Below are 26,268 nucleotides of genomic sequence, written 5' to 3' on the forward strand. Positions count from 1 at the left end.
TAATTCCTCCTACCTACATCGTGTCTATATTCCTTAAATCCATGGGCCTATTCAAACATTTCTTAAAACACTTCTAATGTATTTGCCTCTACCACCTGACCAGGCAATACATTCCAGGCATCCACACTCTGAGTTTTAAAAAATCCCCCTTGAACCTACCCCCTCTCACCTTCAATGCATGCCCTCTGATATTAGACATTTCAACCCTGGGAAACAGATACTCTCTGTCCACTCTATCTGTGCCTCTCGTACTCTTGTAAACTCTATCCGATCTCCCCTCAGCCTCCGCCACTCCAGAGGAAACAACCCAAGTTTATCCAGTTTCTCATGATAGCACGTGCCCTCGAAACAAGCATCCTGGTAAACCTCTTCTGCACCCTCTCCAAAGCCTCAACGTCCTTCCTGTAGTGGGGTGACCAGAACTGTATGTAATACTCCAGATGTGGCCTAAACGAAGTTTTATAAAGTTGCAACATAACCTCCTGACTTTTGAACTCAGTGCCTCAGCTAATAAAAGCAAGCATTCTGTGAGCCTTCTTAACCACCTTATCAACCTCCTTATCAACCTGTGTAGCCAGTTTCATGGAGCTATGAACTTGGACCCCAAGGTCTCTCTGCTAACCAGCACTGTTAGGGGTCTTGCCCTTAACAGTGTACTGTCTCCTTGCATCCGCCCTACCAAGGTGCAATACCTCACACTTAGCTGGGTTAAACTCCACCTGCCATTTCTCAGCTGATATCTGCAACTGTTCTCTATCATGCTGTATTGTTTGCCAGTCTTCTGCACTATCCTCAACTCTACCAATCATGGTATCATCTGTAAATTTATTAATCCACCCATCTACAGCAGGGTGCAAATGTTTTTCTCTCTGTCAGCTTCACCGTACACCTCCGACAGATCTCTGTCTTCCTGCCACTGTCCACTATTTCTGCTTGCTGCTGGATGCCATGAATTTGTCAGTTGCCTCTCCCTGTATAATGTTGCAGGGCGTTTGGTGCAGAAAGAGGACATGTTCTCCAAATGTTGATATGAGCTTTTCGATGCAACATCATCATCACTTGTGGGCTACTTTCTCCAGCAAAGGCTTTGCCCCAGAGCTTCACCATTAACTTCTCAGATTTTTAGTTTTGATTTCCTCTTTCTCTCAGGAAAGTTTTAATGTCTTGGATTCTGGTATTTATCGTGTGATTAGTCGTCGAGGCAGTCAGTCTGATGAAGACTCCAGTTCATTGCACAGCCACCTGTCTGAAGAGGAGAGGCTGAAGGAATTTGCTTTAGGACAGGAGGAGGAGCAAGGAGAGCAGGGTAAGGATGGATGTTGCACCAGGAAGGGGGATTAAAATGCAGCTAAATCTGTGCCTTGCAGGATTTCTGCTCAATTTGCTTCAGTGCCATCAGTGTAATCGAGAAATTTTCCACAGACTGTCAGATACTTTGTCATTTCAGCAGAAGAGTACACTGCAATGAATTATTGACACCAATTCCATCTTAACAATACAGTACATATCTAGGACAGAATATGTTATGTTTTGTGTTGGATTCTCTACTAAAGGTGGGTTCTTGGTGGGGAACTGTCCTCACATTAATTCATTTAGGTTATAGACCTGCATAAAGCAACACAAAGGATGCACAAAGGTGCCTTTTCAAAAGATATCAAAATAAATTTCTGCAGACTGCCCTGGTAGAAGGTGTTCATTCTCTGTGCTGTTGCCCATTGATATTCTTTTTGTTTCCATTTGTCAGACAATGTGTCCCATTCTTTCCTGAACATTGAAGGTGATCGGAGCGAGACACTGATTCCATTTCATCTTCCATTGTCATTCCGTTCCACAGCATCACGAGTCACTTTACAGGCTGTGAAGGAAAGGTAACCTCAGTGATTATTATGGCATCCATAGCAGTGCAGATGTTAACTTGAGACAAATATATATACAAACATGCAAAGATCTTAGGCACACATATATAGTTATGGTGCCTAAGACTTTCGCACAATACTGTAGTAATTTCATGTATTGCACTGTACTGCTGCCGCAAAAAAAATAATGGTATGTGAGTGATGAAAAACCTGATTCTGATATGGGTCTCTATTGTGGACTGAGAGTAGGAAGGGGACATGGAGAGGGGAATCATAGTTGGAAACAAGGGGAAGGAGCCAGAAGCTCCAGAGAAGCATTCTGTAATGAACAATAAATCAATTATTTGGAATCATATGACCTTGCCTGGTCTCAATGCTAGATGTGTCTGCACCCACACCAATACCCCCCACCCCCCCGCCCAAACTCCTGGCACTCCTCTGCCATCTGTCCCACACCCTTTCCATGGTGCTCCAATCTCGTCATTCCCAACATCCTTTGCTTTTGCCAGACTCACAGACTTGCTCTCTGCTCCACATTGACCAATACAGTAAGTACTGTGCAAAAGTCTTATATATATAAAAATCATGGGACCATGGTTTCTTGGGATTGAATCTGAATTTGTTCCCATTGAGGTGGGTGGTTTGCAGTTTAGGATATTTTGTTTTAGTGTGACTGAATTAGCAAGAGAAAACTTAAGCTAGTGACTACCACTGTGAAGGATGTGATTTTGTTTAATTACAACATTGCCCTGTACAGTAAATTCTCCTGGTCAGATGGTCCAATTGCATTCACTGCCTAGTTTCACATCAGAAGAATAAATAAAGTTCATTGGTGCCTGTGGAACTTTTCTCCAGAAGAAGAGGGGGAAACAATGTCATAATTTGTATTCACAGCATTTCATTTGTATTTCATATTTATTACTTTACATTTTAAATTATTTATATTTTTTAAATATTCCATGGACCAGATTCTATTAGGTTGCATGCTTCCCTTTAGAGAATATAACTGTTTGTTTCTTTTATTTTGTAGATTTGACACTTTTTGTTGGGTTCTCATAATCTTCTTGGTTTGGGCCAAGGGTAGGGTATACTGGGACACTGCCTATTTTAATCCACAAGATCATAGTTACAAAATCCTGCAAATTGACCAGATAAATGTTGTTCATTCTCTGTGCAATTGTTGTCCTTTGATCTTCTGTTTGGTCAGTGCCTGACAGGAGATAGACAAGGGAGAATAGGTAAGTGAATGAGGTGTATCAGGAATTTTGAAAGGCCTAGTACGTTGACTTATGTTGCAAAAGATTTGGTGATGTGATTAACTAAGTCTTACTACATTTATACATAGGTTTGATAAGACCAGATCTGGAGTATTGTGTGCTACTTTGATCTCCCTACACAAGAAAGGATATTGAGGGAGCATAATGAAGGTTTGTCAGATTAATGTGAGGCATGGCAGGACACTTGTGTGAGGAGAGATTGTGTTGACTAGCCTGTACTTTCTAGGGTTGGGAAGAATGAGTGGATCTCATTGAACTGTGCAAAATTCTGACAGAGCTAGGTGACTGATGCAAGAGGTGATATTTTCCTTGTTGAGGTGGGGTCTTGAATGAGGGTTCGTAGTCTCAGGATATTGGATAATATATTTAGGTCTGAGAAAAGAAGTTCCTTCTCCCAGAGGTGGTGAACTTGTAAAATTCTGTATCTACTAAAGGAGATGGAGGCCAAATCAAAGAATTTTATCTTTAGAAGATGTATTTCTAGAATCAAAAGGCATCACAGGAGGTGGGGAGTTGATGGGAACATAATATTAATATAGTCAATCAGCCACAATTGTACTGAGTAGTTGAGCATCTCAAAGGGCCAAATGACTCACTCCTGAACCTGTTTTTTCTTTCTTTATTTCCACCATATTCCTATGCTGAAACCAAATGATTTCTGCACGTAATACTTTGTGTCTTCCATTGGATGAAAAGTACTTGGAGAGACTTTGAGAGATGGACATGTTAATTGACTGGAGACGTAAACCCAGAACAATATCTTTAGTCATGCTGACAGAAGGATGAGGGTGCTTCTTGAACACAGTAATTGCACAATAGTTAATTTAGCTGATGTGCATTCTTATTCCATCAGGGCAGCTGCTGAATTTAAATTCAGTTAAATTTAGAACTGGATAATATAACTGCCACATAACCAGGCAATTACTACATGTTAATGTAACTGAAAAGACCTGCCATCTTTACCAGGTGTGTCTTGCATGTAACACCAGATCCACAAACTGTTAACTGCCCTCTGAAATGACCGGGCAAGCCTCTAGATTATATTACAACCACATTATTTCAAAAAAAATAAGAAGAGTATGATGCCAGCTAGAATATGTAGCATCACCCTAGGCACAAAGTTGCTCCCAACCAGTTGAATGTGCAGTTTTCTTCATGAAGATTTGGGAGCTAGTGTCTAAGTTGGGACAAACGTCTCAGAGGCAGATGGTCTAACAAGCTGTACTCAGCATGTTATACTCTTCCTCCTGAGTATGATCTGCTTGTTGTTCCTTTCCACTCCTTGTGGTGCATCGGGCGGAAAACTTGCCATTTCTTTGGCATTTGTCTGTTTATCTTTTATGAGGCCGAGTTGCTAGCTTGATGCTCAACCCAGCACAGATGGAAAGCAAGCAAGGAGCCACCTGGACTCGAACCCGGGACCACTTGCCTTGAAGTCCGGTGCAGATGCCATTACACCACCGGCCGGCCAAAGAGTATGGTCCAGTGAATCAGGCTCATCAGTGTGATGCTCAGGCAGGAGAAAGGAGCCCTGGGGGTTGTATGGCATTGAGTTAAAAACTGGCAAGCAAACTCCTTATGGTTATTGCTTACCATCTTCCCTAATCCAAAGAATTATACTTGGAAGAAGTGCAGAAAGTAGCAAAGGCATGCAATGTATTGTGATTGGAGGTCTTCAGTGTCCATCTCCAAGAATAATTTGGTAGCAGCACCACTGTTTAAATCTGGAAAGATATTGCTGGCACACTGGCTCTGTGACATGAGAGCTAAATCTGCCTCATTTGCAGAAGATAGAGAGATCAATATTCGTGCCATCAGGTTGGAGGCTACCCAGCTGGAATATGATGTGGAGCTCCTTCAAGATGAATGGCCTCATCTTGGTAGCTGGGGAGGCCATGGACTGACAGAATGGGAAAGAGGATTGGAATTAAAATGGTTGGTCACTGGGAAATTCTGCTTGTTGCAGATTGTGCAAAAGTGCTCAACGGAGCACAATTTATGTCAGATCACACCGATGCAGAGGAGGCCACACCAGGAGCATTAGATACAGAAGATGACCCCAACCAGCTCACAGGTGAAGTATTGCTTCACCTGGAAGAACTGTTTGGGGCCCAGAATGTAGGTGAGGGAGATCAAGGGAGGGTGTAATGGACAAGGGAATCATGAGTGTGCAATCCCTGTGGAAAGCAGAGAGTAGGGGTTAGTTAAAGATGTTTTGATGACAGGATCCAGTTGAAGGTGGCGGAAGTTGTGAAGAGTGATGTTCAACTGAGATTTGCCAGCTCAAAACTGGGCATCCACAAGGTGCTCTGAATTGTCAGCTACATCACAAAAATCAACAGCAGGTTTTCAGTCTCCACCTGCGATACTGTGTTTTGATCAAAAGGTTACAGTACACTGTATTTGTATTTTACCTTTTTTTAGGTTTTATATAAGGTATAAAAACAATCGGCTTTGTAGACTTGCTCTGGTGCTAGATTTTCATCAGTAACCATCTTTGTAAACTTATCGATGCTTCATGATCAATAGACTTTTTATCTTTAAAATTTTTAGACTCTTTTTAAAAAATAATACCGTACTTTTACTTAAATTTCTGCAACCAATCTGCTGAATATTCACAATTACCTTCAATTTTCAGTTCGTTGTGATAGATCTTTGCTTATTTCATGATCAGCATACTGTTAAGCGGCAGATGTTCAATCCGACGCTGATAAATGCATTCTTTCACTATATGATTGAGATCTTCATTTCTCTCTTGTGCAGCAATTTTCTATTTTTCATTAACTTCTGTTGATTACATATGCGCGGTCACTTCTCAGCACTGTCTGTTACGTGCAGAGACTTGGGCATCACCTGCCTTGAGGAATTTTCCATTTGTGATGTCATGTCAGCGTTTAAAAAAATGTTTGGATTTTAGAGCTTTGCAGATTTTGGAATTGTGGATAAAGGTACTCAGTCTGTATTAGACCAAATGAATGGTCTGATCTCTGTAAAATTGATTTGTTCACAAACTCAGAACAAATTAAACCAGCTGATTACAGTTTAATTGCTCTTCTTCAAATCATTATCAACGTGTTGAAAGGTGCCATTGACAGTACTTTCCCTCCACTTCTTTGCTAATAATTTTAACAAGGAAGAGTTTGGGTTTCACCTGGACCACTTGGCTTTAAGACTTTATCACCACTTCGGTCCAAATACGGTTTCAGAGCAAAGTTGAGATAAGAGTAATTGCTCTTGACATCAAAGTAGCATTTGACTGTAGTCAGTAGGTAGTATCCTGCTAAAACGCAAATCAATCAAAGAGGAAACACTTAAATGGTTGTAGCATACATTGCACAGAGGAAGATAGTTATGGTTATTGAAATGCAATCATGCTAGCCCCAGGAAATCAGTGCAGGAGTTCCTTAGGGATAATTTCTTCATCAAGTCACTGATGATTGCAGAATATTAGATTCCATTAACGATGCTTTGGCAAATATAGCAGCCTAAGCCTGTATGCAGGAAAGGCAATCAATACTCGTGCACGTGCTGATAATTAGCAAGTGATATTTGCACCATAAAGTTCTGGGGAATGACCTGTTCCAACAAGAGAATGTAGTTATCTACCCTTAACATTCAGTGGAATTGCCATCACCAAATCCCCTACCATCAACTTTCAGAGAGACACAATGACAAGAATATTAAATGAGGCTAGCTGTTGAGCTGTATGACATCGCAAAGTCTGGAGAATCTACAAGGTAGAAACCAGGAGTGTTATGGAACTTTCTCCAGAGGCTTTGATGAACACAGCCCTAACAGCATTCAAGAAGCACAGAGCCATCCAGAACAAAGCAGCCTGCTTGTTTGACATTCCATCCGCCATCCACAACAAAATGAATCTCAGGGTTGTATATGGTGACATATACATACTTTAATAATACATTTACCTTGAATTTTGAATTTTAAACCTTAAGCATTCATTCCCTCCATACTTTGGATATACCATCTGTGGAGTTCAATGCAATGGCTCACCAAATCTACTTTGACAAAGCCTTTCAATTTGAAACAGTCCTTCCATCGTGCAAGATGGAAGACATATGAACTCTTACTTTAATATCAAGGGTGCTGGCATAACAGAACATAAACATTGGTGGTTGCCCTGCAAGCCACATGGCGTCCTGACTCAGAGATACATCACTGTTCCTTCGTCATCACTGGACTTAACTCCTGGAACTCCCTACCCAATAGTCTGGTGAGAGTCCCTTCACTAGAAGTGCTGCAGCCACTCAAGAAGGTAGTTCACCATAACCTTGTTGGTTATTGGGGATGGGGCAGTGAACATCAACAATGCTTTGCTGGGCCGGCTGGTGGCACAATGACCTCGGTGCCAGACCCGGGAGCGGAGGTTCCCAGGTTCGAAACCAGTCGGGTCCGCTCCCGAGTACGCTTTCCATCCGTGCCGGGTTGAGTGTCGAGATCACAACTCAACTCGTAAAATAATAAAAGGGAAAATACTGTGAAAATATCTGTGTGAGGAGTGGCACGCCACACAGTCTCTCTCTCTCGTAAAAAGCCACGAAAAAGACATCATCAGTGACACACGCACGCACACGCACAGACTCACACGCACGCAGGCGCCAAAAAAAAAAACAATGCCTGCCAATTGAAAAATAATTTCTAAAAACAGTCAAGGTTGAGAACCATAAATTGTAACTCAAATGGTAGGGGTCGTTTCTTTACAGCAAGTGTGATAACAGTTTTCCAAAAAGGGTTGTGGGTCATAGAAAGGAAATATTTGATGTTGGATCAGGTTGAGACCAGTTCTTTCTTCACTTGAATCTATATACTGATTTTATTTATGAAAGCTCCCACATTGTGCTTCCTGTCAAAGTACAAGCTCTTCTACTTTTCCAATAGGCTGCTCTGTGCGTTATTAAATATTGGAACGTGAGACTTTGTGCCTGCAGGGAATGTGAACGTTTCCCTGTTGGAATAGGTCATTAGTGTAGGCAACCATTTTCATTGGATGCTCGCCTTATATGCCTATTGATGAGCATTCTTTGTTGACGGGCTGGGGAGTAAATGCCTCAAATCTTATGAAATCATCTACATCCCTACAGAAACGGTGCCTTTTATGTTTGCATTTCAAATTCTGATTTGTTTTACAGTGTGACCAGTTTTGTCAGAAGAACAAAAGAAACAATTGGCACACTTCATCCCAATTCTGACTACCGATTCAAACCAGAAATGAAAACTATCGATCCACAGTGTGAGAATCAGCTTACTACAGTAGCTAATTCACCTTACCTTGAGCACAAGTAAGAAAATATAATTTTTTCATGAACGATTCATCATATCTCCTCATGTAATTGAAGCAAAAAATTGCTAATGTTCGAAATCCAAAACTTAAACAGGAAGCCTTGGAAATAACCAGAAGGTCAAGCAGCATTTATTGGGAGAAGAAAAAAAAGTGTCAGTATAGGTGTTTCAGATTTAGAACCTGGAAAAATTCTTTAAAAACTAGTATATTCTACTTTGTAATGAAGAGAAAAGAACATGAATGGCAAGAGTTAATTTTTAAGTAATTGTAACTTTGGGAGTTTTAGTCTGCATCTTTTCTGATGTCCTGAAATGTTGACTTTCTCTCCACAAATGTTGCTTAATTTGTTGAGTGTTTCCAATGTGTTTTTGCTTCTGTTGATTACAAAAAAGTTGCCTTTTCCCCCTCTGATCATTTGGTAATTTGGTAGCAAAGGTGTTATTATTACTGAGTCTTGATCTTGTAAGCATGGGATACCAATACTGGTATCTCAGGATTTTTATCCTTCCCCCTTTCATTTTATTTTTGCTCCTCTGAAGATGCTGATCCCTTGTTGGAGAATATTTCGGGCCATTTCTTCACAGAACCCTGTTTCGTGACCATAGCGTCTATCAGGAACTATGAATGATTTCCTTTATCCCTCTCCATATCATGCATTAATTCTAATCAGCCAATGTAACCCAGACTGCATGTCAAAGCTGCAGATGTTTGATCTCTGCAGGTATGCACTGTAGCAAGTAGTAACCTTGCTGTCTTCCCAGTCAGATACGAGGCCTTGTCATCTACTGTATCAATCAAATCTTCTCTAGTGACATCCTTGATCCCCTGTATCCCAGAGCCCTAGCTCTTAGCAAAAGTATAGAAGACAAAGGTTTATTATAAAAGTATTTGGGGCAAAAGGGATTCAGCTGAATAATAAATGTTGAAGGAAGCTAAAAAAAAAAATAGAGGTGGAAGGTCAGAGCAAGACCAAAGGTACAAAAGTTAAATCTCTCTTAAAATGGTGCTGTGTTGCTATTATATCAAGACTTGCTGTCCAATTTGCACAGAATGAACATTGATAACATTTCTCAGGAGGAGGACAAACTGAAGGATCTGCAACAGGCAACAGCAGAAGCTCTGTGAGTGTGAACAAGGATGTTTTCCTCTCAATATGCCATAAGCACTATTAGTATAAGGAGTAATGACGAAGGGGTTACTTGTCATCTGGGCACATATTTTCAGTACTACACATTAAAGACAGATTAATGGGCATATACATCTCACTCCCCATTTCTCTATAAATCATCTTTGATGTGGATTTTGCATTGCTAAAATCAGCTGACTAATAGGGAAATTAATGGGACTAGGGTGTGAAAAATAGCCCAGACTGAATGGCCCACAGATCTATAGTTTTAAAAGAGTTTGCTGCATTGGTTTCTATGAATTGATTATATAGTTGTTCCGGTTGCTTGGAATTTAACCTGGCTATCCAAGAAAAAGGAGAAAAAAGTTGAAAAGAACTTGAAAAATCACGAACGACAGGAATTCTGCAGATGCTGGAAATTCAAGCAACACACATAAAAGTTGCTGGTGAACGCAGCAGGCCAGGCAGCATCTCTAGGAAGAGGTGCAGTCGACGTTTCAGGCCAAGACCCTTCGTCAGGGTCTCGGCCTGAAACGTCGACTGCACCTCTTCCTAGATATGCTGCCTGGCCTGCTGCGTTCACCAGCAACTTTTATGTGTGTTGCTTGAAAAATCACGATGTAATTTGTCACTGTCATTACTATTGTAAGAATAGTTTAATGTTTAACAAATCCTATGAAGTATTCACAGAGAATATATGGCTACAGGTGGTGTGGTATATTTTAGTTTTCAAAAACATGAGACGTTGTTACCCAAGTTCTGGCAGAACTAATACGAATTGAAGAGTAGGAATAAATGTGTGATTTTAGAACGACATCATGTAATTACTGGAATACTACAGAAATGTATGCTTGGATCTTGGCTGCTTAAAATCCAAATCAATGGTTTAATTAGAGCTTAACAATGCAATGCTCAGTATAGAAGTAAACCATGTGCAGAACTTAAAATGACATCAAAGAATACCTGATCACATGATAAAAAAAAGAGATTTTCAGTATGTTGTAGGCAAATATGAAGTTACACATACTGATAGGGTGAATGAAAATCAGAACATTGAAATGGACGATGCTAGTCAATGATGGCATTGGGTTGGACATGAATCACAAAATGCAGCCAAAGCCAAAAGTTAAGAAGGTAAATGGTATGTTAATCCCTTTTTTCATGAGGTTTAAAAAAAACAAGACAAGGGAATCTTGCTGCAATCATATAAAGGTTATTACACTGAGATTATTATATTGTTTTCGTCTCTATTCAAGAATACCTTGAGATGAAATATTATAAAAGATCACTCCTATTAGATGTTTGATTCTTTGTCATTTCCAGTAGTTGTTATTTTTTATTGTGAAAACAAACACAAAATACATCCTATCTCTTGTGTTGCTAAGAGATTCGCATTTACTTTTGTTAATCTACTTCTAACATACCTGGAAAAGATTTTGCATTCATAGTTTATATTTGTTTTTCTTCATGGAAAACTAGAGGAAAGTGCTTTTCCTTTTCAATTTCTTGCTCATCCTTGCTAATTTTGAAAATCTTCCCAGCTATCACACTGACTTCTCTTTTGGCAAAAATGTGAGCACTTAAACTAATACAGTCCTTCCAGTGGTTCTTACATGTATCATGGAAATTTATATTAGTTGATGACTGTGATCTTTTTATTCTTGTCATCTGTTGTTAATTCCTCCTAATTTCTCAATCTCATAGATAACTTACCTGACATAACTGCAGCATACTGTTTAATATTAGCCCTTTGCTTCAGAATGAAAACCACATTGCTTTCAAATATAGTGTGAAATTCTGTCACTTTATGATCACTCTTCCCCAAATGTTATACATATTATTACTAAAATCCATCTCATGGCACAATGCTAGATGTAAAATACCAAGGTCACCATCTCAGAAAGTCCTGATCTACTGGAAAATAGTCTATGGTTGATAACTTGTCCAAGTAAGCTCAGCTGTGTGGTTAGCACACTTGCTCATTGGAGGGACCAAGGGAAGTAAAGATAGTGTTCTGGTATGGGAACTGCTACTGCTTTCATTTTGTCTGTTCATAGTATTACAGAATGGTTGCCTTTAGAGGAGCAGTCAGTCATCTTTTGGGTCTGTATCAGCTCTATATAAGAACAATCTATCTATTCGCCATGCACCTCACCCCCATTTCCCATTGCACTAAAAACTACTTATTTTCAGATACTTATATAGCTTCCACTGAATGTTACAATTTAATTTTCCTTTATGACCACTCCTGACAATGCAATTTAGAACTCAACCCCTTGCTGTCTACGAAACATTTTCCTTGTGTTAATTTTGTTTCTTCTGCTAGCCATCTTCATTCTACAACCCTTAATTATTAACCTGCCCTACCAAAGGCAACATTTCTGTCTTTGTATTGTCCACACATGTCTTTGTTGTTCAATTCTAATTTTATCTTCCAAATTTTGATTTTGTTTTATCTCTCATATTACTGAAATTGCCAATTTGTTAATTCTCTTTTCTGAACTCGAACTCAAAGATACTGTGCGAGTAACACATCATATCACAGTTCCATCTAAGAATCAGTTAAATTACCATAAACCACTTAGTTCTTTTTATCATAAATTGATTAGCACTAAACTGTTTGAATATATTTTAATCTGAATCTAGTAAATGTTTAAAATATGATTGAATTTATGTATATCTACTTGATTGAGTGATATCTCTACCCATGATTGGAGCTACTATAGATAACTTCGGACTAGTTTATGATTTTTTAAATTTCAGAATTAAATTACAAGATCCCCTTATTTTGTTTGAGACGACACTTCTGAAGCAAACAGTGCGATGCTGGCTTCCTCATTTGCAAAAAATATTTCAATTCAAGGTGATAACTCAAACTGTGAATGACACTCCCACCTCAGAAGAGTCAATAGCATACGGTGATCAAGACGATGAGCTGAATGAAGCTCCATCAGTTAATCATCAAGAGAAATATGATGCATGTAGCCATCGAGAGATGGAGATGCCAGAAGCACTCGTCCATCAGGAGAATAAGGAGAGGTTAGAAACATTCAGCCAGGCAGAGGGTGAAAAAAAACCTGAGACACCAGATCAAGAGGAGGAAGAGAAGGGATCTTCAGTACTCTGTCCTAACGAGGTAGAACAGTCAACTTCTCTTCCTTGCCTTGGAGAGCAAGAAGTGGACTCAACTGAACACCATGAACAGAAGGATTTATCATCTTCTATCCTTCAAGAGCTAGAGGAAGAGTCAGTCCGAAACTATGAAGAAGAAATGGTGGAACAGCGATCCTCAGAAGACTTGGTGAATGACGAAATGCAGGCTTCAGCGGACTTGTCTGCTGTGCCTTTTGTGACGGTGCCTTTCTGCAGCATACCAGCAGATCTTTTCAAGGACATGATGGAACTGGCTACCTTGTGCTTTGAGCTGAGAATATTTCAAACTGTGACTGAGGACATCAACACTGAAACAGAATTACCTGGAGATGAGACTGAAACTCAAGCCTGCCTGTACCTGCGCAATTACTTCTTCCTGCTAGACCTGGTGCGAGTGAAGCACTGCATTACAGTTTGTAACTGGGCCACTCCACTGGTGTGGCAAACTTTCATCCTGGGGCTGAAAGGTAATTGCATTCATTTACTTTGTACACACTTTGACCTCTCTGTTCTGTAGATGTTTCTCCCTGTTTGCCTGCCATCCAGTTTCATCCTTCCTCAGTCACGAACTGTAAGAGAAGAGATTAAATCAATAATTTATTCTGATTTCACATTTAACTCTTCTCATTATTGCTAAAACGTAAAGCATTGATCCTTCACTTGCAGACTACTGGACTGATTCATTCTGAATTTAGTGACAATCTAAGGTCTTGCTGCCTTAAATCTTTACATTAATTTCACTGAAAAAGTATTTTTAGCTGAAGATATCAGGGTCAATCTGAACAAGCTTATCCAACAAGCAGTTGAATTCCACAGGCTTATAAGATCCTGATTCAAACGTTGCTGGAAGTATGTTTGTGAGTTGTTCAGTTTTGGAGTTTGGAGTATTAAATTACTGTTAACATTATTATGTAGGCTGGGGAAATTGGTAAATTAGTTTATTATGTCACATGTACTGAGGTACAGTGAAAAGCTTTGTTTTGCATGCCATTCATACATACAATTTCATTCCAACAGTGCATTGAGGTAGTACATGGGAAAACAATAACAGAATGCAGGATAGTGTTACAATTACAGAGGAAGTGCAGTGCAGGCAGACAAGGCTATAATGTGGTAGGTAGTGTACTGGCATTGCAACTGTAGTGTTGGCAGAAGGAGGCCTTGAAGTGAGACCTGGTGAAAGCGATGTGAAACTCCATGGCATTCATAATCAGAGTGATCCATGATGAGGACTGGAACTGAAGTTGTTCATACTGGGGTTGGCTCAGTATTACTTGTAGGTAATGCAGGGAACGGGTTTGAACCTGGTATTGGATGCTGACAAAGGAACCAGCTCTAACTGTGAAGTAGAGACAAATGTTATATAACTGGAGCTGTGATAAAGTTTTGTTTTATTAATATTTCAGAAATAACACAGTCAGACCCAATCACAAGTGCCATTAATGATGGAGACCTGCGAAAAGTACTGAGGTTACTCAATGATGAAAAGGTATTAAGAAGTTCTTTACTGCTGGCACATGCAGCAAGGTAAGTCTGTCCACATTTGCATTTAATAATTTTTGGTGCAATTTGAGAACATTTTTCTAGTTTAACTCATCTTATATTGTGCAAGCATTAGCTTAGATTGGCCTGCATTAAGGTGTCCCTACATTACAATTCCCAATTGTTCCATTGTTTGTAATCTTTGTTTTTATTAGGCTTCCTATTCTGTTGAGTTTTTGACTGTTCAGACCAATGGAATATTAATTAAAAGTGATTTGTGTCTTCATTTTGTTTCTCAAGGCATGAATGCAAATCAGTCCTATTCAGAACTGGTTTCCTTACAGGAAGGGAAGCTGTTAAAAGGAAAAGATTTAGTACGATTGATACTTCACAACTGGAAAATGAGTTTGCTGTTGGTGCGTTTGTTGTGATGTTTTGTGATGTAATGGCTGAAATACATGGCCTTACAATTTCCTCTTGCTGGATACTCATGGTTGCCCTGTCCTGCAGATCTCGCTGTGGCAACCTTTCCTTGAGGCTGACTGGCCACAAGAGGCGACTAGTTTTAAGATTAGATGAGCAACAGGCTTATCTATATAAGGTTTTTCTTGCTGTTTTCGAAATGTCTGATGATAAGACACATTTAAAATTATTTAAAATTAATCGAATAAGTTATGCTAGCTGCACAACCTACAGCAGGTTTAAAGCTGAGGGAGTCAAATACAAAATATTTTCTGCCCTCCAGCTTTGCACGATTTGGACTGCTCCTGGATTTGGTTTGATCTTTTTGTGAAATCCTTACTTCTGTTATAGGAGCATAGAGGTCCAGAACATGTAGACCTCAGTGAAAACCAATCTTTAAAATATAATTGATGGTTGCCCTTCCTCATTATTCATGTTTGTTACTTCTGCAGGATGTCCGAGAAATTTGGTGAACTTGCACTGAGGTCTCTTGTCCAGTTCCACCCCTACATTCTTCCATCTGATATAAAGGAGTTGTGTTATGATCAACCATGTCACTTCTTGGCATACATTGACAACCTGGTTAAATCCAAGCCAGAGGACCAAAGGTTGGTGTTTGATCAATGTTAGCCTTAGTATGTACATTGGAAGATTACTAATCTGATATCTGCATCTAAGATCAAAGTGCTCAGATTCAGGATTCCTGCTAAAGTCAATCATCAGCTTTCTGAGGCCTCTGCTCATTTTTTTTGTGTGCTCTCAGATCTCCTATATTTTAGATATAATAAAAGTCTTTAATTGTTCTATTGATTATTTGCATATAAAGCTCAGCATAACATACAAAGAACATTTATAAAAATATGGTGTGCAAAATGTCACTGTTAAAGATTGGCAAAGATCATTATCTATGATCCAAATAGATACATTCTTTATATAGCTTGGTCCAAGGAATTGAGATTCCATTTTAGCTGTAGCCACCTTGTTAGTTAAATGGAGAAACATCTACATATGCGATGTAGACAAGTACTTGGATGTATTTCCTGTAGCTTCTGATTTCTTTAGATAATACTAAATAACTGGAATATTGTGTACAGTCCTGGACACACACATTAGGAAAGATGGGAAGACCTTAGGGAGGGTGCCGGATAGATTAAAATTACTCCTGAGATGACTGACCTGGTTATAGAGTCGTTCAGTCCATCGAGTCAATGCTGACCATCATGCGCCCATTTTCAGTAATTCTATTCAATTTTATTCTCACCACATTTCTACAGACAAAGGACATTGTATGGAGACCAAAACCCATGTGTCATTGGGAAGTGGGAGTAAACAAGAACACGCAGGAGAACCTATGCAGTCACAGGGAGAGCATAACGCTTCCATACAGAGAGAATCAGAGGTCAGGATTATGGAACTGTAGATAAAGGCTCTACTGGGCTGACCAATATGGATAGACCGGAAAAGCTGGAGTTATTCTTTGAGCATTAAAGCTTGAGAGAAAACCTTTTAGAGGATCTTAAACCCCACAAACAGTTTATACAGAGAAACTGCTCCCATTCTCAAAAGGTGAAGAATTAAAGGACATGAACACAACACCTCGTTATTACTTTTATAGGGGTAGGTGGTCAAGGCATTTTCAGACGTGGCATTCAAATTGGAAATGGATAAGTACTTAAAAGGTGACAGGAATGTCAAACTTGATTGCTACACCTATGGGTTAGAAAATTTTTCAGAGAAATATTGCAAGGCTGGCATTTCATCCATTACAGAAGTCTCGTGAATGGAAGGATCTTTTCAAAGAATTAGACCACCTTGATCTCAAGCTTTTGCATTCTGTTTCTATGGAATATCTGGAATTCTCTATCTTTATGGCGGATGGATCATTGGGGATATTTTAAGAGGAAGGAAATAATCTTTGAAAGGTCATGGAGTTGAGAGCTGTGGGAAATTAGAGAGGATAGAAGAGGAGAGGAATCCTGGGACAGATCCTGATCATGTTGAATTACAGAGCAAGTTGAGGGGTTGTTTGGCCTAGTTCTATTCCTATTTTCAGATTTTTCTGTTTCTGTGAACAGACTGGGTCTGTTAGAGACTATTCTTCAGCCAAAATGTAGAAAAATGGATTGGCTGCAACTTGCAGTGTCTCATGATGCACCTCAGATATCTGACACCACAGATGCTGATGAAAATCCCAGGTAAGGAGACATATTTTTCAAGCTCTCTTTGCCTGCTCTAACAGCAAGTGACTTATGGTTCCCTACAGTACAGTGTGCGCAGGTTACGAAGGGAGTTAATTGTCTTACTAAGTGTGGCATCTACTTAGCATCTGAAAATATCTGACCATATGCAATGTTTTCCAAAATCTGTGGTTGTGTTCAGAAATCTAGATCCAATGGAAGTGTGAAGTGATTTGTTTTTTATTTTGATGAAATAGAAATGCTCCTAGCAACACACACACTCAAAATGCTGGAGGAACTCAGCAGGCCAGGCAGCATTAATGGGAAAAAACAAAACAGTCGATGTTTTGGGCCGAGTCTTTTCTGCAGGACGTGCCGAAGAAAGATCTCGGGCTGAAACTCCGACTGTTTACTCTTTTCCATAGATGCTGCCTGGCCCGCTGCGTTCCTTCAGCATTTTGTTTGTGTTGCTTTTTGAGATGTTTGGTTAGAATGTTGCTCATCTTTGGAGTTGTATGAAATGACAGATGCTTGAATCTGGACAAATGGGTTTTGACACGAAACATTGATTGTTTATTTCCCTATGTAGATGTTGCCTCAACTTCAGAGTTCCTCCAGTATTTTGTGTATAGCCCATCTTTGAACCTGTGCTCAGGGGCTTTGTAAAAAAAATTAAAAAAAAAAAATTTTTTTTAGTGTGTTATTTTATTGTCTCATCTAAATAACGGCAAACCCAACTGTGCTCAATGTCCCTTAATATTAGTGTTCTCAAACCCCTGGACTTGGGACTATGCTCACAGTTTTTAAGGGCTGTAGAACAGGAAGGCAAATCCAACAGAAGGGCTTTCACTTAAGTACATGCCTTTGTTGTACCTCTCAGGCCTCACTGTCATCGATTCACCTGGGGATATGCTCAACTGATCAACTATTTTATTCAGCTGCCAGGAGATCTTACCACAAAGGAAAACATGTTGAATGTTTGTAGATCTCACGGGTAAGTCAACCAGAGTCCTTCCGCTTGTACTTAACTGCTATGTCTCTGTTCTCAATGGTTCAAAAATTTGCTTAACATCAGCATTCCCTCTTTTTTTCTTTTTAACAGCTGCGCGGACCGACCATTGCTCTGAGTAGGAAGTTTTTACACAGTCTGAAAACTGCACGGCGTTTTAAATGTTTTTGTTGTAATATGCATACTATGAATATTTAGAATGAAAATTGAAAATTTACATACTTTTGATTTTATTTATTAATTAAAGGGTATAATGAAATGTAGTACAACAAAGAAAATCTTTCAAGTTTCGTAAACTTTTAAACTTAGATGGTGTGAGCACTCAGCAGGTTGTCAGTTTATTAACAATGAGCTAGCATCCTCCATTCTGTGTTTATTGTTACAATTTGAAACTGTTGTAACTTGAAACACTGACAATATAAATGTGTTGAAGCTATAAGATGTTTCAAAGTAAAAATTGTGATATATTTATTATTTAGAAAATTTATGGATTATGTTCATTAACACTGTGTATTTCAGTTATATTAACATAGATCTCAAACTTAGCCAGCAGGTGGCGCAGAGGCATCTGCACCCACACCAGACTTGGAGACGAATGGTCCCGGTTTGAATCGGGCTGGCTCCTTGCACGCTTTCCATCCATGCTGGGTTGAGCGTCGAGCTAGCACCTCAGCCTTGTAAATAACAGACAAATGCTAAAGAAACGCAAAGGTTGCCACCCGATGTGCCACAGGGTGCAGAGAGTAATTATTAGTATTATTAGATTTTAAAATTATAGTGGCATGATCTCAAAATTATATTGGCATAATTTCAAAATTATATTAACTTTATATAAAGGAATATGCATGGCAAGAAAGGCTATGTGCTGGGAGCGTTTCAGTTACTGCATGGCTGCACAACTGCGCAGCTTAGAAGAAACAATGGTGGCAGTTCTGACAGTTGTGTAGTGAGTACCATTGATAAAGATCAGAACACTCCTGTTACAGTTGCTGGGTTGTTCTATCTCAGCATTTTGAGGGCTAGAATTGATCTGAATGCCCTGAATTAGAGAGGAAGACATAAATATGATTCACTTTTTTATTTTAGTGAGCTTTTGGTATCATCCTTTGGGAGTACACTCGGGTAAGAATTAGATAAGATATTCCAACTTTTGAAGCGCCTCCCACCATTGTTCCTTCACCCATGAAGGGCCACTGAAGGACTGAAAAGGGGTTTGCACCTGTGAAATTGGACCACCAAAAGGATCAGCGCCATTAGCAGCAGCAAACAATCTGGAAAATAAATCTACTTCCTGTGAAAAGAGATGATTGAGATGTCACCAAAACTGATAGTGAGAGATTGAATGTGGAATTTGTATAATCATTTTAAATGATTTGCAGTTCCCAAAGAATGAAGAAGCTTTTAGCAAATCTTACAGTGACTATGGGAGCATGCCAGTGCTGGGAGGACCAAAGAGGTGTGGTCACATGACAACTATGGTAATGAGCTCACTTATTGAGAAAGGTGGAGAAGGAAGGCTCAGTGAAGTGGCAAAGTTAGGAAACTCAAGTATGAGAGTTAATGGAGGGAGAATGGGATCCGTAAGCCACTTAAGAATTTGGTGGTGTATTTTTTGGCTAGAGTAGTGACTTGTGCTTTAACATGCTATTTCTTTGTGCTCTCAGGTTCTGGCCTGGTTATCTGTCACTGTGCCTACAGCTGGAGCGCAGAACTGAAGCTTTCACTGTCATCGTTCACCTAGATGATATAAGCCTACTTGATGCACAGAATGGTTTGTATTTCATTGTCTGTCAATTAAGTTGACATTTCTTTTGGAGTTTGGTACATCCAAGCAGACTTTTCCTGAGGCAATTCAACTTGCACATAACTTCCTCTTTTGTTATTTAAGTAATATTCTCAGATTTCATTTTGGAGTTCTATTCAAATGATTAGGATAGAGAGGAGCTAAATGTGAACAATTAAAATGTGGCTACTCCATCTTGCTAAGACTATTAGTGTAGTTCCCTTCTGAGTATCACAGGCAAGGGTAAATATTTCCATTCACAAACAAGAGTCCTGCCAAAGGGCTTCAGCCCGAAACATCGACTTTTACTCTTTCCCTAGATGCTGCCTGGCCTGCTGAGTCCCTCCAGCATTTTGTGTAGTGTTGCAAAATATTTCCATGTTGTCCTGTTCTGTTAGTCTCTTCGGGACACCTCCTTCCCCTCATCCATCTTTTTATTACGGCGTCTCCCCCCTTCCTTTCCAGTCCTGAGGAAGGCTCTCAGCCCGAGGCATTGACTGTTTGTTCCATAAATGCTGCCTGACCTGCTGAGCTCCTCCAGAACTTTGTGTTGCTTTGGATTTCCAGCATCTGCAGAATTTCTTGTGTTTATGACTTTGTGCCTGAGTCTGTTCTCAGTACCTTGCCCGGAGTAACCCAATATGATCAAGTCTATCCCTGTTATATTGTTTTGAAAAAATGTGTTCCTATTGTACAGACTTCACTCTCTGTGAATCAGCTAATGCAGTCCTCATTGTATTGTTATGTTTGACATAGGATGGACAAAATGAATGTACGTATTTCTTACACTTTTATCCAACTGAACTGGTTCGGGGATAATGTAATCATCATGGCTCTTTTGTTTAGGTATGATGCCTCAGACCCTAGAGGAGTGGAAATTTGTTCTGGAGCTGGCTCGGAATCACCATGATGCTACCTGTGCTGCTTTGCAGAATGGAGATGCTGTCACCAGTGATGATTGTGATTGGTCAAACTGCATGACTCTGGAGAACGTGGCCCTTCTCCTTGCGAAGGAGCTTGGTCCAGACCAGGCACTCGCTGTGCTACAAGACAGTGGTCTCCATGGAAACATGTCCCAGAGATTTTTCAGGATTTGTGACATTTTAAAGATTGCAGAGAAAAGACAGAGGTGAGAGAAAGTGTACATGAACTTGTTTATAAAGTATTATCTATCTTATTCTGATGGATTAAGGCACTTACCATGGTACTAAATCACACAGAGCAGAAGATTACACATTTCTTGCTCACCAAGTGAACAAACACATCCCTGGCCAGAATCCTTTTCCCCATTTGGTTTGAACAAAAATTAATTGGTTACCATTATGTAATTTTTATCCTCTTATCAATCCCAGCTCTTCCACTTTATCCACATAACTAAAGTACCCTAATAACATGTTGTGGCCAAGTTTATGTTTCATAAATATTCATCATGATTTCCTTGTATTTGCACTGCATGCCTCCACTTTTAAACACTGGTTTGGTTTTTAATTACTGTGTCAGCCACCATTCTCACTTTTTACAAACTGTGCTCATAAAACTTTTGAACGAAATATTTATAAAACACAAGTCTGGCCACAATGAGATATTGATCCCAGTTCTGGGTGCCCTTTACTGTATTGACCTTCGCTATATTCTAATCCTTATAATATTATAATCACAATGTTCCACTAGAATTACATCACTTAGTTCAGCTCATTTACCAGAACCACTCAAGGAATGTCATTTTCCTCATTGAGCTAAAAATGTACAGATCAAGAAACTTCTGCCAAACACACTTCAAAAACTCCTGTTTGCTCTTTGATGTTGCTTATTTCATTATATATTTGAATAAGTTTCCCATTACTTCTGCATATCTCCTTCTAGATTTGCTGCTCAATATCCTTCCTGCCATTTGGCCTATAGTATAATACCTGTTGTTTTTATTCAATAATTTCTATTGTTCCTCAAAAAAATTTTATTATTGAACACTTGAGGACATTTTAAAGTTTCAACGGTTCGTTTATTTCCTTTTTGACATGTTGCACTTGTCAAGATTACAACATTGGAAACCAGATAAGACGTCATACTCATGAACGCTAAGAAAATTGGATTATTATTTTCAGCCCCTCTGCATCTCCATCCACAGCACTGATTTTTTCTCTTCCCCTTGGTTTGGATGCATCTTCCTTGACTTACAGATATGTGAAAGCTCATCGATTGCTTCCTTCCTTCTTGGCTGTTGCTGATAACAGTATTTAAGCCTTTGTCCCAAATACTTGTTGCCTTTAAAGATAACCTCCATTCTTTGTCCTTGCAAATTATCCCAAACTTCACAAGAGCATATTTCTTTGGCTTTTAATTAAATCTAAAATCCTAACTTCTAGCTTTTATAATCATCATAATCTTAATATGTATTAATCATGATGCATCATAATAACAGTCTTAACAATACATTGCATGCTTCCACCACGCCTCTGAGATTGTATTCATCTGCTCTTTCCATTTTCTTCCATTGCCTCTGTTCTACTTTTGATAGCCTGAGCTCAGCGCTGCGCCAACGGCACACATAACTTCTCTGTTTAACTCTTTCTTTGATTGAACCTTTGGTCACTTCGAACTCTGAAAAGTATGGTACCTGTTTTACTACTTTGAGGTGATAGGCAGTGTTTTTCTACATTAGAATCAACTCCAACTAGAAGATGGAGTTATGAAAGGAAATAAAACATGACTTTAAAAGGTAGTAACTCCAGATCTGGGGCAACTAGTGGTGTAGTGACTTCGAGATGGATGGTCCTGTGTTTGAATCCGGCTGGGTCCCAACCTGGGCAGCAACAGTATCTTCACAGAAGAAAGATACTTCCGTATCTTGCCATGAAAACCCTGTGGACAACTACACTATCCACAGGGTCGCCGTGAGTTGACAATGACCTTTGACAGCACGCAATGACTCCAGATTACCCCCTTCAACATATGCAAGCAAGCATAGAAATTGTGTGCCTCAAGAAATAGTGCAGGAGGGAGTCTGTGATGCTGGGTAAGGACAAGATTGGGCTTCCACAGCAAATGGACAATACAATACAATCAGTACGCAGCCCTGGGAAAAGATAAATTAAAAATGAAAATTGTGATTACTGGCTTTGTATAATTTCTGCCTGTTTTTCTGTTACAGAGCCCTCATCCAGGTCATGTTGGAACGATGTGATCGTTTCCTGTTGTCTCACCAGGCGTAATGAAGTTAGTAAATCAGCACCAAACTACTCTGTGCTGATTCCAACGAGCAGTGATCCTACCTTCCCTCTTGCATTGCTGCTGTGAAAGATCCATTTGATTTATTGTGTGTGCTTGTTTTGAAATTGTGCCTTTTACTTTGCTTTGAAAATTGACAGAGAAGTAAATAGTCTGTTACTGGGATCAAAATTCTGAAATCTGATGTGATACCATATCATATTTACTTGAACTAATTGCAAATAGTACATTCCCATTTTTTAAAAATCTGGGGTGAGAAAAGTTGTCCAAGTTTCTGAATTAAAATGCTTAAGTGCTCAGTTTACATACTAGGTATGTGTTTGAGATTCACTGCCTTTGTATAAAGTACTTCCCAAGGTTTAAAACAGACCGATATATTTCAAAAGAGCTGTTATATATGCCAAATGCAAACTTCGTTTCCTCCTGTTGTGAAGATACTGATTCCAGCTAGGGTGCAGACCTGTTCATCATGTATGAGTTGGGATAGTGAGATCCAGTGGCTTGTTGAAGTAACCCAACAATCCACTGACCAGAAGTGTCAAAGGCAGGGCAGAAGTATTCTTTGTTTCTGGTGTTGAGTCCATTGTCAAAGATCTTCACCATCCACACCATGCTCTTTTTTTGCTGCTGCCATCAGGTAGAAGGTACAAGAGCCTCAGGACTCACACCACCAGGTTCAGGAACAGTTACTATTGTATAGATTTGTTAAGTGTGCCCATAGGAAAATGAATCTCAGGGTTGTATGTGGTGACATGTATGTACTCTAATAATAAATTTTACTTTGAACTTCTGAACTTTTTAAACTTTTGAGTGTTGCTGACAAAACTTTTTGACCAGTTGAATGTTCAAAGTTAAAAGTAAATTTATTATCAAAGTATGTATATGTTATACAACCTTGAGATTCGTCTGCCTACAGGCAGTCATAAAACAGGAAGCCAAAATGAACCCATTTTTAAGAATCCAACAATTACCCAATGTGAAGATAGAGAGAAAAAAGAAACCGTGCAAACAATAAAAGCAAGTATATAGCATTCAGAACAAAAGTGAGTCCATAGACACAAAGCCCGAAGCAGGCCCATGCCTGCAGCCTCAGTTCAGCACATAGCGAAGTAAACATTGCAAAGTCCACAGACACAGAGCAGGCCCATAGACTCAGCCTCAGTTCAGGACATAGCAAAGTAAACATCACAGAGCCCAGAGACACAGAGCAGGCCCATCGCAGAGCCCAGAGACACAGAGCAGGCCCACAGACTTGGCCTCAGTTCAGCACGTAGCAAAGTAAACATTGCAAAGCCCACAGACACAGAGCAGGCCCACAGCCTCAGCCTCAGTTCAGCACATAGCGAAGTAAACGTCGCAAAGTCCACAGACACAGAGCAGGCCCACGCCCGAAGCCTCAGTTCAGCACGTAGTGAAGTAAACATCGCAAAGCCCACAGACACAGAGCAGGCCCACACCCACAGCCTCAGTTCAGCATGTAGCAAAGTAAACATCGCAGAGCCCACAGCCTCAGTGCAGCAGAGAGTGGAGTGAACATCATGGAGCAGCAAGCAGAATTGGCCCAAACCTCAGCTCCGGTCTCAACATCTTGCCTTTTCAATCCATCCAGCCCGGTGTTGAAATAGTCTAAAAAAGGGTCATTCTTCACTCGAAGAACCGGGTCCTGTCACATCGATACACTCTGGCTCTGGTTCTGGACCCTGCCACCACGTTTTGGCCCGGATCTGACCTTTAAAATCAGCCTGGTGCTTCGATCAATCAAACCTCGCTCTGGGTTTTGGTGGATGGGCTCCGATCCTCCAATCCGCACCCCCAACTCCATCTCCGATTCTGAATCTGTAGCGAACGTGCCCCGATCTCACTCCGACCACTTCTCCTTGACGTGCCTCAACCTCGCTCGCACCCTCGAGTCAGCCTCGCCTTTGCTTGCCTCTTCATCGTTTGCCGTGATCATTTACCATAATTTTTTTTTACAGAAAAGGTGTTCTTAATAAAGTATTTAGTAGTATTTCTTGCTTTGAAAACAGCCAGTAAGTTACCATAAACACGAATTCTGCAGATGCTGGAAATTCAAGCAACACACATCAAAGTTGCTGGTGAACGCAGCAGGCCAGGCAGCATCTCTAGGAAGAGGTGCAGTCGACGTTTTGGGCCGAGACCCTTCATCAGGACAATCTGAAGGAAGAGCTAGTAAGAGATTTGAAAGTTGGAGGGGGAGGGGGAGATCCAAAATGATAGGAGAAGACAGGAGGGGGAGGGATGGAGCCAAGAGCTGGACAGGTGATTGGCAAAAGGGATATGACAGGATCATGGGACAGGAGTCCCAGGGAGAAGGAAAAGGGGGGGGGGACCCAGAGGATGGGCAAGGGGTATAGTCAGAGGGACAGAGGGGGAAAAAGGAGAGTGAGAGAAAGCGTGTGTATATAAATAACGGATGGGGTACGAGGGTGAGGTGGGGCATTAGCGGAAGTTAGAGAAGTCAATGTTCATGCCATCAGGTTGGAGGCTACCCAGAGGGAATATAAGGTGTTCCTCCAACCTGAGTGTGGCTTCATCTTTACAATAGAGGAGGCCGTGGATAGACATATCAGCAACACACATCAAAGTTGCTGGTGAATGCAGCAGGTCAGGCAGCATCCCTAGGAAGAGGTACAGTCGACGTTTCAGGCTGAGACCCTTCGTCAGGACTGTCCTGACGAAGGATCTCGGCCTGAAACGTCGACTGTACCTCTTCCTAGGGATGTTGCCTGGCCTGCTGCGTTCACCAACAACTTTGATGTGTGTTGCTTGAATTTCCAGCATCTGCAGAATTTCTCTTGTTTGCGATAGACATGTCAGAATGGGAATGGGATGTGGAATTAAAATGTGTGGCCACTGGGAGATCCTGCTTTCTCTGGCGGACAGAGCGTAGGTGTTCAGCAGAACGATCTCCCAGTCTGCGTCGGGTCTCGCCAATATATAGAAGGCCACATCGGGAGCACCGGACGCAGTATATCACCCCAGCCGACTCACAGGTGAAGTGTCGCCTCACCTGGAAGGACTGTCTGGGGCCGTGAATGGTGGTAAGGGAGGAAATGTAAGGGCATGTGTAGCACTTGTTCCACTTAAAAGGATAAGTGCCAGGAGGGATATCAGTGGGGAGGGATTGGGGGGGGGGGGACGAATGGACAAGGGAGTCGCGTAGGGAGCCATTCCTGCGGAAAGCAGAGAGAGGGCGGAGGGAAAGATGTGCTTAGTGGTGGGATTCCGTTGGAGGTGGCGGAAGTTACGGAGAATGATATGTTGGACCCGGAGGCTGGTGGGGTGGTAGGTGAGGACCAGGGGAACACTATTCCTAGTGGGGTGGCGGGAGGATGGAGTGAGAGCAGATGTGCGTGAAATGGAGGAGGTGCGTTTGAGAGCAGAGTTGATGGTGGAGG

The 26,268-nt window shown here is 40.5% G+C and overlaps 1 protein-coding gene across 3 annotated transcripts in view; it reads left to right on the forward strand.

The window, feature by feature from the left end:
• The window catches only part of hps5 (HPS5 biogenesis of lysosomal organelles complex 2 subunit 2), a 69,433-nt gene extending 46,261 nt beyond the window's left edge, over nt 1-23,172 (forward strand). For all 3 annotated transcript variants that reach the window (XM_063062099.1, XM_063062097.1, XM_063062098.1), the window contains exons 12-23: nt 1,150-1,306; nt 1,745-1,868; nt 8,281-8,430; nt 9,482-9,553; nt 12,322-13,178; nt 14,118-14,238; nt 15,108-15,263; nt 16,731-16,850; nt 17,713-17,826; nt 19,506-19,612; nt 20,471-20,753; nt 22,773-23,172. In XM_063062099.1, coding sequence (XP_062918169.1) covers nt 1,150-1,306; nt 1,745-1,868; nt 8,281-8,430; nt 9,482-9,553; nt 12,322-13,178; nt 14,118-14,238; nt 15,108-15,263; nt 16,731-16,850; nt 17,713-17,826; nt 19,506-19,612; nt 20,471-20,753; nt 22,773-22,833 — 2,322 coding nt within the window. In that variant the 3' untranslated portion in view covers nt 22,834-23,172. The remainder of the gene's footprint in view (nt 1-1,149; nt 1,307-1,744; nt 1,869-8,280; nt 8,431-9,481; nt 9,554-12,321; nt 13,179-14,117; nt 14,239-15,107; nt 15,264-16,730; nt 16,851-17,712; nt 17,827-19,505; nt 19,613-20,470; nt 20,754-22,772) is intronic.
• The last annotated feature ends 3,096 nt before the right edge of the window (nt 23,173-26,268 follow it).

The sequence above is a fragment of the Mobula hypostoma genome, chromosome 11 (assembly GCF_963921235.1).
Source record: "Mobula hypostoma chromosome 11, sMobHyp1.1, whole genome shotgun sequence".
Taxonomy (NCBI): Eukaryota; Metazoa; Chordata; class Chondrichthyes; order Myliobatiformes; family Myliobatidae; genus Mobula; species Mobula hypostoma.